We start from the raw sequence: 14,884 nt of genomic DNA on the forward strand, positions 1-14,884 counted from the left end.
TTCCCGGCTCCTCACAGAGAAATGCCCACTCCACAGGTTTGGCCATGTGCAGACAGTTTCAGTCCAGCCAGGTCTCACTCGCAGGAAAGAGATCGGGCTGGGCTGCTGAGTGCACAAAAGGGATTCTCTGTTGAGGCTGCAGGTCACAGGCAGAGCCTGTTGCTCTCGCTGGCTTTCTAGCTCTGTCATGCAGCTGTCCATTGTCATTACTCAGGGTCCTGGTGTTGCCACAGCAAGAGGGCAGCTGGGTGCACTCTGAGGCTGTTATGGGGCCAGCTGCCAGCTGAAATTGAGAGCTGGTGCTGAGTGTCCACGCTGGCTCTGAGAGGCACATAGCTCCAGATGGAGCACTTTTGAGTCGGAGTGGTTACTGATGATTATCCATTTCCAATTCATTCTGATTTCAGAGCAGGGGATTGTAGTACTCTAGACAGAATCAGACCCAACAGAGTCCAGGTTATCAAGTTCACTGGATGGGAAGCCCAGAGTGAACAGAGAAGCACACAGTGTAGAGCAAAGCTGTAACTGCTTTCATTAGTACACGTACTGCAACCCACTAGGGATATTAAGCAGTGGTTAATAAGCTAATCAAGTAGTCAATAGAATTTCCATCCAGTTAACGCCTGGGGGCAGTGCAAGCTGGGACTCAGCAGTCCTGACTTGCACCGGGTTCCAGACTGCTGTGGCTCTGCTTTTTAAATGTAATAAGAGCTGCCAGGTGTATTGGGTACCTGACTACTCAACTGGTCCCTTTCATCTCTACAACCCACATGCAGATAGAGGAGTATTGCTAAGCTGGGTTAGCTTTTGTACCATCCCTCGCATATACTCACCCCTGCCTGGAGATCTGGCAGCAAGAGACAAAGCCCCAGCCAGTCTCTAGCATGCCAAACAAGTCCGATGGGCCAGATCCAATCCAGATCACTCACTCGACTTTCTTACATGGCGTAGGCCTGCTGACAGCAATTCCAGCCCCAGCACAGAGTGGTCACTGGGCCCTCTGCAACTCAGTCCAGCTGACATTTGGGCTGTGCAGAACCTGCTCTGCTGGCACCAGGTGAACCGCTGTCAGCTGTGCTGCTGGCATGTTTCCTATTTTTTCTCATTCAGTGAGCAATAAATGTTCTGTGCATTGAGGTATGCATGGGTGTGCACCACCAGGAGAAGCAAAATATATATTTTATAGAAGTGACCATTGGGATAATTACTGCAGCCAAAAGAGGGTAGGCATTTTAGAACTCACTACTCAAAAGAATTAAAGTTAAGAGAATCAAAATTAGGAAATGTATAGAATAGGGATGTAAAATCCTGTTTAACCAGTGAACTGCTTAAATGGGGGTTGGAGGGAGCACCCAGCCCAGCACTTCTCCAGCCAGGCTGGGCCTGCCACAGATGGGTGCTGCTACAACTGGCCTGGAGTAGCCCCCTACCCACATCAGGCAGTAGGCTGCTCCAATCCACTGGTTAACAGTAACGGGCAAGTAAGGGTGATTCTTACTGGTTAACCATTCACAGCCCTAGTATAAACCAGTCAAAACACTATGGCTATGTCTAGACTGGGCAGTTTTTCTGGAAAATCAGCAGCTTTTCCAGAAAAACTTGCCAGCTGTCTACACTGGCGCTTGAATTTCCGCAAAAGCACTGACTTCCTACCGTAAGAAATCAGTGCTTCTTGCGGAAATACTATGCTGCTCCCGGTCGGGCAAAAGTCCCTTTTGCGCAAAACTTCTGTGCAAAAGGGCCAGATTTGTTTCCGCAAAAAAGCCCCGATTGGGAAAAATGGCGATTGAGGCGTTTTTGTGGAAAAGCGCGTCTAGATTGGCACGGATGCTTTTCCGCAGAAAGTGCTTTTGCAGAAAAGCGTCCGTGCCAATCTAGACGCTCTGTTCTGAAAATGCTTTTAACGGAAAACTTTTCCGTTAAAAGCATTTCCGGAGAATCATGCCAATCTAGACGCAGCCTAAAAGAGCACACTTTGAAAGAATAAAATTACATTGAAGACGTGTGCCTGGCAGGAAGCACCAAGAAATAGCAGCAATACACAGTTAATCCACCCGCCTGTACCACAGTCCTAGGGCATGAATGTGCAAGGCCCTGAGCAGGCTGTGCCTAACAGGCGGGTTTACTGGTCTGGATGCAGAGAGGAACATGGTTGATTTGGGGGGGCACAGAAAGGGGAAAGCACAGACCATTGTGATTGAGTTTGGATACTGTCCTTTGGTGAGACATGGAGCACCTGGAAACCCAGAGATGCAGGTCAGCCTGCCCAGACACAGGAAACAGGAACATGCGTAGTTTAAAAACACACCTGTATTTGGCAATTCCTTTTGGAGGGAAGGTTAACTTCAGAGTGTGTTTGGTTTAAAAAAGCAATAACAGCTCGAGTTAAAAGTGTCTGATAAGGCCACAAGGAGTTGTCAGGGCAGGGCTCACCAGGGAGTAGGGACGAGGTATACTGCAGCAAAGGCAGCAGGGTGGAGGCTCCCTAGAGGTCCATGTCTGTGCTGCCCGATGAGGTCTTCAGCGGGACAGAATCGAACCCATCTGACGTCCTCTGGAAACAGCAACAGAAAGCGGCTGTGAGTGCATCTGGCCCCCAGTCAGGGCCTTCTTGCCGTGTGCCACGGAGCCCCTCCAACTCACTGTACACTCCGCGTGCCTGCTGCTGGAGGATCCCTGGTGCTAGGCACTGTTCAAACACAACACCAGGGTGACCTCTAGCCCCGCAGCAATCTGGGAAGGGCACCTGGTTGTGAGCTGCATTGATGCGCCGGAGGCTGAGGGTTCTGGTTTAACCAGAATTTCTCTCATCAGCTGGCAGAGGCGGCTTGAGAACATGATGCTAGTGAGCCTCTCTCTCCAGCAGCACCCTGCATACTCCATGCCACGGCATTGCTTCAAGCTCCTGGGCTTGATCCCTTCAGCCGGGCGCTCCCTGGGCATGTGGGAGCCAGCTTGCTGGTGACACGTGGAGACTCAGGCAGACCCGGCGCTGGGGCGAGGGCAGTGGTGAAGGAGAAGGCAGTAGAGACTCCACACAGAGCTGAGCTGCAGGTGGCTGAGAGCAGTACTGTTGGGCAGGCTCATTTCCAGAGGTGCTGAGCACTCACAGCGTCCCAGGGAGCTGCAGGACTCAGCACCAAATGTCAGAGCCCCAATCTGCCTGCAAGGTAGCTGCAAGCCAGGCAGGCCTGCGAGCAAAGAGAGGAGGCTGGTGGGTTCAGGCCTTAGGCGCTTCCATCCCAAAGATTCAGTTCAGGCTCGCAGTGACAGTCTGGTATTTCTGGGCTCTGTCCAGTAAAAAAACCCAAGAAATACTGGACATGTGCGATGTGTATTTACTGTTTCCCTGGGACAGAAGGCCAGCGGGGACAATTTTCTCCTGCTGCCTCTGTCAGGGACATGGAAGTGAGGAGCACAGCAGCGTCATAGTGAAGGGGGGCAGGAAGGGGCACTTGCCGGGCGCCATGCTAAGGGGGTGCTGGGCTGGGGTGGGAGCGGAGCATATGCTGTTCTGGCCTACGTGACAGCAGAGACCCGGGAGCTGGCCACATGATGCCTCCCTCCACACTGTGAGCCGACGCAGCCGGGCCAGGTGGCAGGAGCAGCCACTTTAAAAGTCAGATTGTTTCTCCATGCCTGGCTCTGCAGGGGAGGGGATGGGGAGATTTGATTGGGGTGGGGGCTCCCGATGCTGGGGATGCCTTCCTCAGGGGAAGGGGGGAGTGCACTGGGATGGGAGGATGCTAGGGAGGCCTGGCCCTGAGGCAGGGGTGAGAGCATTGGGATGGGGGGGCGGTAGGGTGGCCTGGCTTTGAGACAGGGGTGAGTGCTCTGGGATGGTGGGATGCTAGAGGGGCCTGGCTCTGAGGCAGGGGTGAGTGTATTGGGATGGGGAGGCTAGGGGGGCCTGGCTCTGAAGCAGGGGTGAGTGCTCTGGGATGGTGGGAGGCTAGGGGGGCCTGGCTCTGAGGCAGGGGTGAGTGCACTGGGATGGGAGGATGCTAGGGAGGCCTGGCTCTGAGGCAGGGGTGAGTGCTCTGGGATGGGAGGATGCTAGAGGGGCCTGGCTCTGAGGCAGGGGTGAGTGTATTGGGATGGGGAGGCTAGGGGGGCCTGGCTCTGAGGCAGGGGTGAGTGTATTGGGATGGGGAGGCTAGGGGGGGCCTGGCTCTGAGGCAGGGGTGAGTGCTCTGGGATGGTGGGATGCTAGAGGGGCCTGGCTCTGAGGCAGGGGTGAGTGTATTGGGATGGGGAGGCTAGGGGGGCCTGGCTCTGAGGCAGGGGTGAGTGTATTGGGATGGTGGGATGCTAGAGGGGCCTGGCTCTGAAGCAGGGGTGAGTGTATTGGGATGGGGAGGCTAGGGGGGCCTGGCTCTGAGGCAGGGGTGAGAGCATTGGGATGGGGGGGCGGTAGGGTGGCCTGGCTTTGAGACAGGGGTGAGTGCTCTGGGATGGTGGGATGCTAGAGGGGCCTGGCTCTGAGGCAGGGGTGAGTGTATTGGGATGGGGAGGCTAGGGGGGCCTGGCTCTGAAGCAGGGGTGAGTGCTCTGGGATGGTGGGAGGCTAGGGGGGCCTGGCTCTGAGGCAGGGGTGAGTGCACTGGGATGGGAGGATGCTAGGGAGGCCTGGCTCTGAGGCAGGGGTGAGTGCTCTGGGATGGGAGGATGCTAGAGGGGCCTGGCTCTGAGGCAGGGGTGAGTGTATTGGGATGGGGAGGCTAGGGGGGCCTGGCTCTGAGGCAGGGGTGAGTGTATTGGGATGGGGAGGCTAGGGGGGGCCTGGCTCTGAGGCAGGGGTGAGTGCTCTGGGATGGTGGGATGCTAGAGGGGCCTGGCTCTGAGGCAGGGGTGAGTGTATTGGGATGGGGAGGCTAGGGGGGCCTGGCTCTGAGGCAGGGGTGAGTGTATTGGGATGGTGGGATGCTAGAGGGGCCTGGCTCTGAAGCAGGGGTGAGTGTATTGGGATGGGGAGGCTAGGGGGGCCTGGCTCTGAGGCAGGGGTGAGTGCTCTGGGATGGTGGGATGCTAGAGGGGCCTGGCTCTGAAGCAGGGGTGAGTGTATTGGGATGGGGAGGCTAGGGGGGCCTGGCTCTGAGGCAGGGGTGAGTGCTCTGGGATGGTGGGATGCTAGAGGGGCCTGGCTCTGAGGCAGGGGTGAGTGTATTGGGATGGGGAGGCTAGGGGGGCCTGGCTCTGAGGCAGGGGTGAGTGTATTGGGATGGGGAGGCTAGGGGGGGCCTGGCTCTGAGGCAGGGGTGAGTGCTCTGGGATGGTGGGATGCTAGAGGGGCCTGGCTCTGAAGCAGGGGTGAGTGTATTGGGATGGGGAGGCTAGGGGGGCCTGGCTCTGAGGCAGGGGTGAGTGCTCTGGGATGGTGGGATGCTAGAGGGGCCTGGCTCTGAGGCAGGGGTGAGTGTATTGGGATGGGGAGGCTAGGGGGGCCTGGCTCTGAGGCAGGGGTGAGTGTATTGGGATGGGGAGGCTAGGGGGGCCTGGCTCTGAGGCAGGGGTGAGTGTATTGGGATGGGGAGGCTAGGGGGGCCTGGCTCTGAGGCAGGGGTGAGTGCTCTGGGATGGTGGGATGCTAGAGGGGCCTGGCTCTGAAGCAGGGGTGAGTGTATTGGGATGGGGAGGCTAGGGGGGCCTGGCTCTGAGGCAGGGGTGAGTGCTCTGGGATGGTGGGATGCTAGAGGGGCCTGGCTCTGAAGCAGGGGTGAGTGTATTGGGATGGGGAGGCTAGGGGGGCCTGGCTCTGAGGCAGGGGTGAGTGTATTGGGATGGGGAGGCTAGGGGGGCCTGGCTCTGAGGCAGGGGTGAGTGCTCTGGGATGGTGGGATGCTAGAGGGGCCTGGCTCTGAGGCAGGGGTGAGTGTATTGGGATGGGGAGGCTAGGGGGGCCTGGCTCTGAGGCAGGGGTGAGTGTATTGGGATGGGGAGGCTAGGGGGGGCCTGGCTCTGAGGCAGGGGTGAGTGCTCTGGGATGGTGGGATGCTAGAGGGGCCTGGCTCTGAAGCAGGGGTGAGTGTATTGGGATGGGGAGGCTAGGGGGGCCTGGCTCTGAGGCAGGGGTGAGTGCTCTGGGATGGTGGGATGCTAGAGGGGCCTGGCTCTGAGGCAGGGGTGAGTGTATTGGGATGGGGAGGCTAGGGGGGCCTGGCTCTGAGGCAGGGGTGAGTGTATTGGGATGGGGAGGCTAGGGGGGCCTGGCTCTGAGGCAGGGGTGAGTGTATTGGGATGGGGAGGCTAGGGGGGCCTGGCTCTGAGGCAGGGGTGAGTGCTCTGGGATGGTGGGATGCTAGAGGGGCCTGGCTCTGAAGCAGGGGTGAGTGTATTGGGATGGGGAGGCTAGGGGGGCCTGGCTCTGAGGCAGGGGTGAGTGCTCTGGGATGGTGGGATGCTAGAGGGGCCTGGCTCTGAAGCAGGGGTGAGTGTATTGGGATGGGGAGGCTAGGGGGGGCCTGGCTCTGAGGCAGGGGTGAGTGCTCTGGGATGGGAGGATGCTAGAGGGGCCTGGCTCTGAGGCAGGGGTGAGTGCTCTGGGATGGTGGGATGCTAGAGGGGCCTGGCTCTGAAGCAGGGGTGAGTGTATTGGGATGGGGAGGCTAGGGGGGCCTGGCTCTGAGGCAGGGGTGAGTGCTCTGGGATGGTGGGATGCTAGAGGGGCCTGGCTCTGAGGCAGGGGTGAGTGTATTGGGATGGGGAGGCTAGGGGGGGCCTGGCTCTGAGGCAGGGGTGAGTGCTCTGGGATGGTGGGATGCTAGAGGGGCCTGGCTCTGAGGCAGGGGTGAGTGCTCTGGGATGGGGATGCTAGGGGGGCCTGGCTCTGAGGCAGGGGTGAGTGTATTGGGATGGGGAGGCTAGGGGGGGCCTGGCTCTGAGGCAGGGGTGAGTGCTCTGGGATGGTGGGATGCTAGAGGGGCCTGGCTCTGAGGCAGGGGTGAGTGTATTGGGATGGGGAGGCTAGGGGGGCCTGGCTCTGAGGCAGGGGTGAGTGTATTGGGATGGGGAGGCTAGGGGGGGCCTGGCTCTGAGGCAGGGGTGAGTGCTCTGGGATGGTGGGATGCTAGAGGGGCCTGGCTCTGAGGCAGGGGTGAGTGTATTGGGATGGGGAGGCTAGGGGGGCCTGGCTCTGAGGCAGGGGTGAGTGCTCTGGGATGGTGGGAGGCTAGGGGGGCCTGGCTCTGAGGCAGGGGTGAGTGCATCAGGATGGGGAGACTGGGGGTTTGGCTCAGGGGGAGGGGTGGGTGCATTGGGGTTAGTGTGTGGTCGCAAACTGGAGGGAGTGGTGCAACTTTTGCTTAACAACTTTGGCTTCCCCCCCTTATTTTTTTTGCTTAACAACTTTTTTCCCGTTTTTTTTTGGGGGGGGTGTTCGGTATTTTTTGTTAAACTATCTGGCAACCCTAGACGTGCTGCTGCCACCCCACACTGCTGCCTCTTTCTCAGAGGCAGCAGCACTGGGCAACTGGCATCTGGTCCACAAGGGAGCTGGTTTTTAAACTGGCTCTTCTCGTGGACCAGCTCCTGCCTGACACCCTGAACTGCTATGGGAGATACAGAGGCTGCCAGCCCCGCCCCCAGGGACTATAGAGTAGTCGACTAACTACTAATCCATGAGATTACTCGACTATTCAATGAGCTGCTATTTAACCCCCTAACCGGGACAGCCTTGGGGCTTTATGTCAGAGGTCTGAAGCATGCAGACTTAGCGACCTGGCAGAGCTGCTCGGCACAGGAAGACAGATTGTACTGCACAGCCCCAGCAGTGGAGGTACATGAAGCAGGGCGATGAGCTGGAGCAGGAGGCCCTGCAGGGAAAGCCCCAGGACCAGCCTGGCTTGAGGAGAGCGCCTATGAGAGCCAGACTCCAAGCCCTGGGGTAAAGTCTGCATTAGGCCCTGTTCTGAGCAGGCCGGGAGCTCCCTGATCACCCCAGGTGGGGCTTTGAGGACTCTGTGGCAGCTCCATCCCTCCTATCATTTCACTGCAAGCACCAGGCCCCATGTGGCCTCCTCCAGACCATCGCTCACTGCAGATCTGGGTCCGGGCATGCAAGGTTGTGTGAGATCAGCAAGTGCTGCAGGGAGCAAGAGCAGTTCCTCCAAATCCCTCCTGGCAAACTGGGTCAGGAAAGTGGGGCCCAGGTGGCTTGCAAATGGCCTACATCTAAACTGGGAAAGGACTCCAAGGCCTGCGCCTTAAGCACAAGATGGCTACGTCTACACTGGCACCCTTTTCCGGAAATGCTTAAAACGGAACAGTTTTCCGTTATAAGTATTTTCGGGAAAGCGCGTCTAGATTGGCAGGATGCTTTTCCGGAAAAGCACTTTTTCCGGAAAAGCGTCCATGGCCAATGTAGACGTGCTTTTCCGCAAAAAAGCCCCGATTGTCATTTTCGCGATCGGGGCTTTTTTGCGGATAAGACTACTGGGCTGTCTACACTGGCCCTTTTCCGGAACAGTTTTTCCGGAAAAGGACTTTTGCCCGAACGGGAGCAGCGTAGTTTTTCCGGAAAAGCACTGACAATTTTACAGTAGATCGTCAGTGCTTTTCCGGAAAAGCAAGCGGCCAGTGTAGACACAGCCGACCAGTGTCCCCTCTTCCATCCCATTAGCACCCAGCAGCATTTCTGCCCTTTGCAATAGTTCAAACACTCCTCTGTGATGTGGGAGCAGGGGCGGGCTGCGGCTCCCAGCTCACTGTGCCCAACAACAGGCACCCACCTTGGAAGTAAAGGACTTTATCTTGCCAAAGAGAGATTTCTTGCTGGTGAATATCAGATCATCTTCCACGTCTTCCCCCTCCATGATGGCACAGCTGTCAGCGGCTGGCAGCTCACTGTCCTTGGCAGTCGAGTTGATCACCAGCTTGGAGTATTTATACTCAAGCCTTCAGGGAAAGAAGAGCACAATGGACAGCATGGGCCCTTTGTGTGGTATCTGTACACAAAGGGATCTGCATGCTGCAAGGCTCTGATTTTCAGAGGGTGTGGGTTCAGATCTGGGGTTCAGTCGAGATGGGGCTGCTGACACTGATCATCCCGGCACAAGCAGACTGCCCGTCTCTGCAGTGGCAGTGCTGGGTGGGCAGCTGGTTTGTGCTGTATTCTGGCCGGTTCCCCTGCCCCCAGGGAGCAGCAGCCAGATAGCCACTTGAATTGATAGCTCAGGGGTATCAGGAGGCAGCAGCAGCTGCAGCCTAGGAGCTGACTGCAAGGGGGTGATTGTGTGAGCTGGAGTGGAGAGAGAGGTGTCCTGTGAGTCCGCCCCCTGCCAGGATTTGTATCCAGCCCTGACTGGGAGGGACAGTCCAGCAGACTGACCTAGGTATCAAACTGTGCACCCTCCCTGGATGGGCCGGCAGTTCTACTGCTATATTACAGGGCAAAGCTTTCCTCTCCCAGCGCCCGTTCCAGCAGCCACTTGGAGCTATCAGCTCTCCAAGCTGGCTGGGGTGTGGGCCAGCTGGGGACACTCCTCCCTGGGAGACAGGACTAACCCCAGGGCAGAGGGCAGTTACTCACTTTTGGTTCTTCTTCCAGAAGTAGCAGGTCATGACAGTCAGCAGGACGGCTGCACAGGTCCCAGCTGAGATGCCCACCTTGAGCCAGAAATCCATGGTTTTGCAGATGCTGACTTTCTGCTCAGGAAGGGGGATGCCCCCCGCACACAGCCTGGGCTCCCGCCACACATACGTGGTTCTCTGCAGGGGGAAACAGTCAAGTCCTCCCTTCAGGTGCATGCAACGTTCCAGGAATGTGGGGGTTCAGAGGGGCTCCTGGAGCAGCACTCCCCAAAGGGGCAGCCTTAGCAATAGTTCTGGGCTTACTCTCTGCTCCCTTCTGGTGCTGCCAGACATTGCCTTCTGACATGATTGGATTCTGATGTTAACATACAGGTCGGTGTTGTAACCACTGCTCTATGTTTGCACCAATTCTTGTACAAAGTGGGCCAAGTGAGATGTCTATGAAAAGCTGACGATTCACTGATTCAGTTTATACTATTCATACGCATGTGTCATGTTGCATTTGAAGTAATGGGTATTGACTCTTACTTGCATTTCAAATGTTTGATTCTGGGAGACACCAACAGGAGGCTTGGCCTACCTATTGTGAAAGCCTATTGAAGGTGCAGGAAGAAACCATCCCAATGCACAGTAAGAAAAGCAAATATGGCAGGTGACCAGCTTGGCTTAGCAGTGAAATCCTTGGTAAGCTTAAACACAAAAAGGAAGCTTCTAGTTTCTACTTCTTGTGACAGATGACCAAGGGAAGAGAATAAACACATTGCTCGATCATGCAAAGCCAAAGAGCAATAGGAATTGCAGCTAGCAAGGGATGTAAAAGGTAACAAAAAAGGTTTCTGCAGACATGTTAGCAATGAGAGGGGGGTCAGACTGGTATGGTACCTCCCTTACTGAATGAGGGAGGTAATCTAGTGACAGAGGGTAGGCCCACTGGTCAGTGAGGAGGGAGAAACAGTAACAGGAAACTTGGAAATGGCAGAGATGCTCAATGACTTCTTTGTTTCGGTCTTCACCGAGAAGTCTGTAGGAATGCCTAACATAGGGAATGCTAGTGGGAAGGGGGTAGGTTTAGAAGATAAAATTAAAAAAAGAACAAGTTAAAAATCACTTAGAAAAGTTAGATGCCTGCAAGTCACCAGGGCCTGATGAAATGCATCCTAGAACACTTAAGGAGCTGATAGAGGAGGTATCTGAGCCTCTAGCTATCATCTTTGGAAAATCATGGGAGACAGGAGAGATTCCAGAGGACTGGAAAAGGGCAAATATAGTGCCCATTTATAAAAAGGGAAATAAGAACAACCCAGGAAACTACAGACCAGTTAGTTTAACGTCTGTCCCGGGGAAGATAACAGCCTGCAAGATTAGGGTCTGTATTATTAGTGACCTGACTGACTGGGGGGAAGAAAACTCCATGGCCATTGTGAGTAGAAGGGACACACCCAAGCAGCTCTTTGACTCTGTTATTCAAAGGACATCAGGATTTGAACCCATAAGACAGGGAGGAAGGAAAAAAATTGCTTTTGCAACAGCAAGCTACAAACTCACCCTGAAAAGCCAGAACTCCATGGCTGCGTCTACACTGGCATGATTTCGCACAAATACTTTTAATGGATAAGGTGGGTGCATAATTGGCTGGATAACCGTAGTCAGAGAGTTGTTGTTAACGGTGCTAAATCCTGCTGGAAAGGGATAACAAGTGGAGTTCCGCAAGGGTCTGTTTTGGGACCCGTACTGTTCAATATCTTCATCAATGATGTAGATATTGGGATAGAGAGTACGCTTATTAAGTTTGCAGATGATACCAAACTGGGTGGGGTTGCGACTTCTTTGGAGGATAGGGACATAATTCAAAATGACTTTAGCAAGTTAGAGAAATGGTCAGAGGTAAACAGGATGAGGTTTAATAAAGAGAAATGCAAAGTGCTCCACTTAGGAAGGAACAATCAGTTCCATACATACAAGATGGGAAGCGACTGTCTAGGAAGGAGCATGGCGGAAAGGGATCTAGGGGTCATAGTGGACCACAAGTTGAATATGAGTCAACAGTGTGATGCTGTTGCAAAAAAAGCAAATATGATTCTAGGTTGTATCAACAGGTGTGTTGTAAGCAAAACTCGTGAAGTCATTCTGCCGCTCTACTCTGCACTAGTTAGGCCTCAGCTGGAGTACTGTGTCCAGTTCTGGGTGCCACATTTCAAGAAAGATGTGGAGAAATTGGAAAGGGTACAGAGAAGAGCGACAAGAATGATTAAAGGTCTAGAGAACATGACCTATGAAGCCAGGCTTCATGAACTGGGCTTGTTTAGTTTGGAAAAAAGAAGATTAAGGGGGGACATGATAGCGGTTTTCAAATATCTAAAAGGGTGTCACAAGGAGGAAGGAGAAAATTTGTTCCTCTTGGTTTCTGAGGACAGGACAAGGAGTAATGGGTTTAAAGTGCAGCAGGGGAGGTTTAGATTGGACATTAGGAAAAAATTCCTAACTGTCAGGGTGGTCAAATATTGGAATAAATTGCCAAGGGAGGTGGTGGAATCTCCCTCTCTGGAGATATTTAAGAACAGGTTGGATAGACATCTGTCAGGGATGGTGTAGACGGAGCTTGGTCCTGCCTTGAGGGCGGGGGGCTGGACTCGATGACCTCTTGAGGTCCCTTCCAGTCCTATTATTCTATGATTCTATGATTTGACCTGTGTCCTAGAAGGCTGTGTGCATGTGCCCAAGACTGCAAGGTCAGCCATTAAGAAAATTACAGGGTCTTTTTTTAAAGCTCTCTCCAGAGGGAAGGTTAAAGAGCTTTAAAGAGCTTGAGGGTACCCACAGGAAGAAATTCCTAAGTGTGACTTCCTGGGTTTCCAAAGGGGTTTTTGCAGTATACTACCCAAGGTCAAGAAATCTGTGACTTTGGGAAGTTTTAAACAGAAGCCTTTAGAGACAGGGTATTTTAAAGTCTCTTGTCGGCCGCAACCTTCTGTACTTGAAGGGACAGAGTGGGGAACAGCTTTGACAGGACTGATGACTTATCCTAACTGCAGATGTATTCCAGAGACTTGATTTAAGACAGCAGATTATTACATTTCTGCTACCAAGAACTATGCAATTGGTGTATGTATTTGATTCTTTTAACAATTTTAACTGTCTTCCTTTCACACTAGGTGCATGCAGCATTGCAACCAGTGCATGGCTGCTTCCAGGAACAGCACAACAAGGTTGGACCCTCTGTATTGCTGTTCCAACATCTCACTTCCCAACCACTCACTTCTCCCACCTTCTGGACACACATCTCCCAGTCCCATTCCAGGGAGAGCTTACCTGAATCCCCTTGAGGCATGCACTGACGATGGCATGGTAATTGGAAGTGGAACAGAGGGGGCAGGCTGTGGCCGTCTCCCACAGGAAGTGGAATGTGCACCCATCACATGTCCCATCAGGGCATTTACTGTCAAGAGAGATGAGTACAGTCCTTAGCCACAGCCTGTAGCTGTCTGTGACAAGGCAGGACTGCTGTGTGACTCCAAGCACAGTGTGCTTTCTGTCCAAGCCCTGCAGGCTTGGCCTGGGGTCTGGTGCACCACCCCCACAATACAGATCCTGCTGGCCAGTTTTCCCCATCACTGGCACCCTGGCAGCACACTGGGCTACCTGAGGCCACAATGCAGCCGTGTGTTGGATTGTCACTTACAACCCCATTGCTCAGATGTGAGGCAGGAACAACCCTGTGAGGCTAATGGGAGAATTGGCTGTAATCCCTCTCTCAGGCCAGCTGCTGGGACGCGCTCGCACAGGGAGCCAGCCTGCAGGGACATGTGCACAGAGGAACACCACAGCACCCCGGGGAGGTGGCAGAGCTATGGGGGAAGCTCCCTGCTGTGACAGCAGATTGGGACAGGCCAGGCCACAGTCTGCAAACCCAGCTCTAGCTCAGTTACAGAACCCAGCACAGAAACAACCTCCCAAATCCTGCGCATCCAGACTTGCTGAGAACTAGGACCCATTTCTCCAAGCGCAGCCACTGAGTTTGGCTGGCTCTGTTTCTCAGTGCCTAGACACGGAGGTGCCAGGTGCCTACAGCGTCAATGGATGCCAACAGGAGATGTGCTCTGGGCTTCTAAGAAACAGGCCCTAGGGTCTCAATTTGGCCACCCAAACTCAGCAGCCACTTGTGAAAATGCAACTATTTCTATGTGCTGTGAGATCCAGAGTGGCAGGTTTGGAGAGGACCTATCACAGGGGTGGGGAATCGTTTTTGGTTTGGGGGCCACACACACAAGTGAGAAGCTAAAAAACCACCCACACTGATGTAGCCCCCACCTGAGGAGAAAGACACTTCCCACATTCCCCTCTTATACCAGAATCTAGAGACCCAGACGAGTAGATTCTGTGTGCGCCAGCCCTATAGTGGGGGCCCACAGCACCAGCACGTGCTCCCCAATGCTGGGGGGCCCTGAGCTTCAGGGGCTGAATCCAGGCAAGCTGGATCTATGAGCCCTGTGTCTGGCAAGCACCAGATACTATATGTCCCCAGGAGCTGGGCTGGAAACATTGACCTATCGGTGAACCACAAGCATGGCTGTCACCAGAGAAGGGAACCTCACAGAGCCCAGGGAAGGGACTCAGGAAAGGCCTGGTTGGAATGTAAAGAGCCTGTCCCTATCCCAGTCCAGTCCAGGGGAGCTTGGCTGAGGACTGCAGGAGCAGGGCCAGGTTAGGCCCGGAGCAGCTAGCTGGCCTTAGGGATTTGAAAGTAGCCTCCAGGCTGAGCCAGCCACTGCCCAGGACCTGGGGAAAGAAGCTGGTTGTCCTGCATCTGAATTCCCATCCTGCCCTTGCCCGGGACTTCTCCACAAGCAGCACCTTGCTGTGGATGCAGCTAGAATTCGGGCTGGGGGATCCTTCTGTGAGAGGCCTAAAGCTCATTCTCAGCATGAAGACGGATGGTTGGGGGGGGGGGGGGGGGGCGAGAGGCTGTAGCTCCCAACATGAACCACTCCACCTTGAGCCATGTGGCTGGACCGTCTGCTTTTCTCAGACATTTGGCACCACTATCAAGACAGGGTCCTCCCCTCTGGGGGAAGCGCTAGTGCAGGGAGGGCTCCTGGGCCACATCAGGTGGCTCAGAGTGGGTCTCTGTACTGCAGGGTGAAATAGCGTCTTGTCTTGCTACTGCTGCCACGTAGGGGGCTGTAGGGGGCTTTCAGAATGCTGCGGGCAGCTGGCTCCATGGCATGTCCGTTAGACACAGCAGGCAAGCTGCCACGTAGGGGGCTGAAGGGGGCTTTCAGAATGCTGCGGGCAGCCGGCTCCGTGGCATGTCCGTAAGACACAGCAGGCAAGCTGCCACGTAGGGGGCTGTAGGGGG

General features: G+C 54.9%; 1 protein-coding gene across 2 annotated transcripts in view; it reads right to left on the bottom strand.

Moving 5' to 3' along the window:
- Window positions 1-2,292: 2,292 nt before the first annotated feature.
- ELAPOR1 (endosome-lysosome associated apoptosis and autophagy regulator 1) overlaps window positions 2,293-14,884 on the bottom strand; it is a 93,098-nt gene continuing 80,506 nt past the window's right edge. Inside the window, exons 19-22 of one of the 2 annotated variants that reach the window (XM_014576451.3) lie at window positions 12,838-12,964; window positions 9,527-9,705; window positions 8,727-8,892; window positions 2,293-2,554 (exon numbers count right to left, since the gene is read on the bottom strand). In XM_014576451.3, coding sequence (XP_014431937.2) covers window positions 2,486-2,554; window positions 8,727-8,892; window positions 9,527-9,705; window positions 12,838-12,964 — 541 coding nt within the window. In that variant the 3' untranslated portion in view covers window positions 2,293-2,485. Of the gene's footprint in view, window positions 2,555-2,619; window positions 3,192-8,726; window positions 8,893-9,526; window positions 9,706-12,837; window positions 12,965-14,884 lie in introns of those variants that run through there. The other variant, XM_075910558.1, reaches the window with a different exon arrangement.

Source organism: Pelodiscus sinensis, chromosome 27 (genome assembly GCF_049634645.1).
Source record: "Pelodiscus sinensis isolate JC-2024 chromosome 27, ASM4963464v1, whole genome shotgun sequence".
NCBI lineage: Eukaryota > Metazoa > Chordata > Testudines > Trionychidae > Pelodiscus > Pelodiscus sinensis.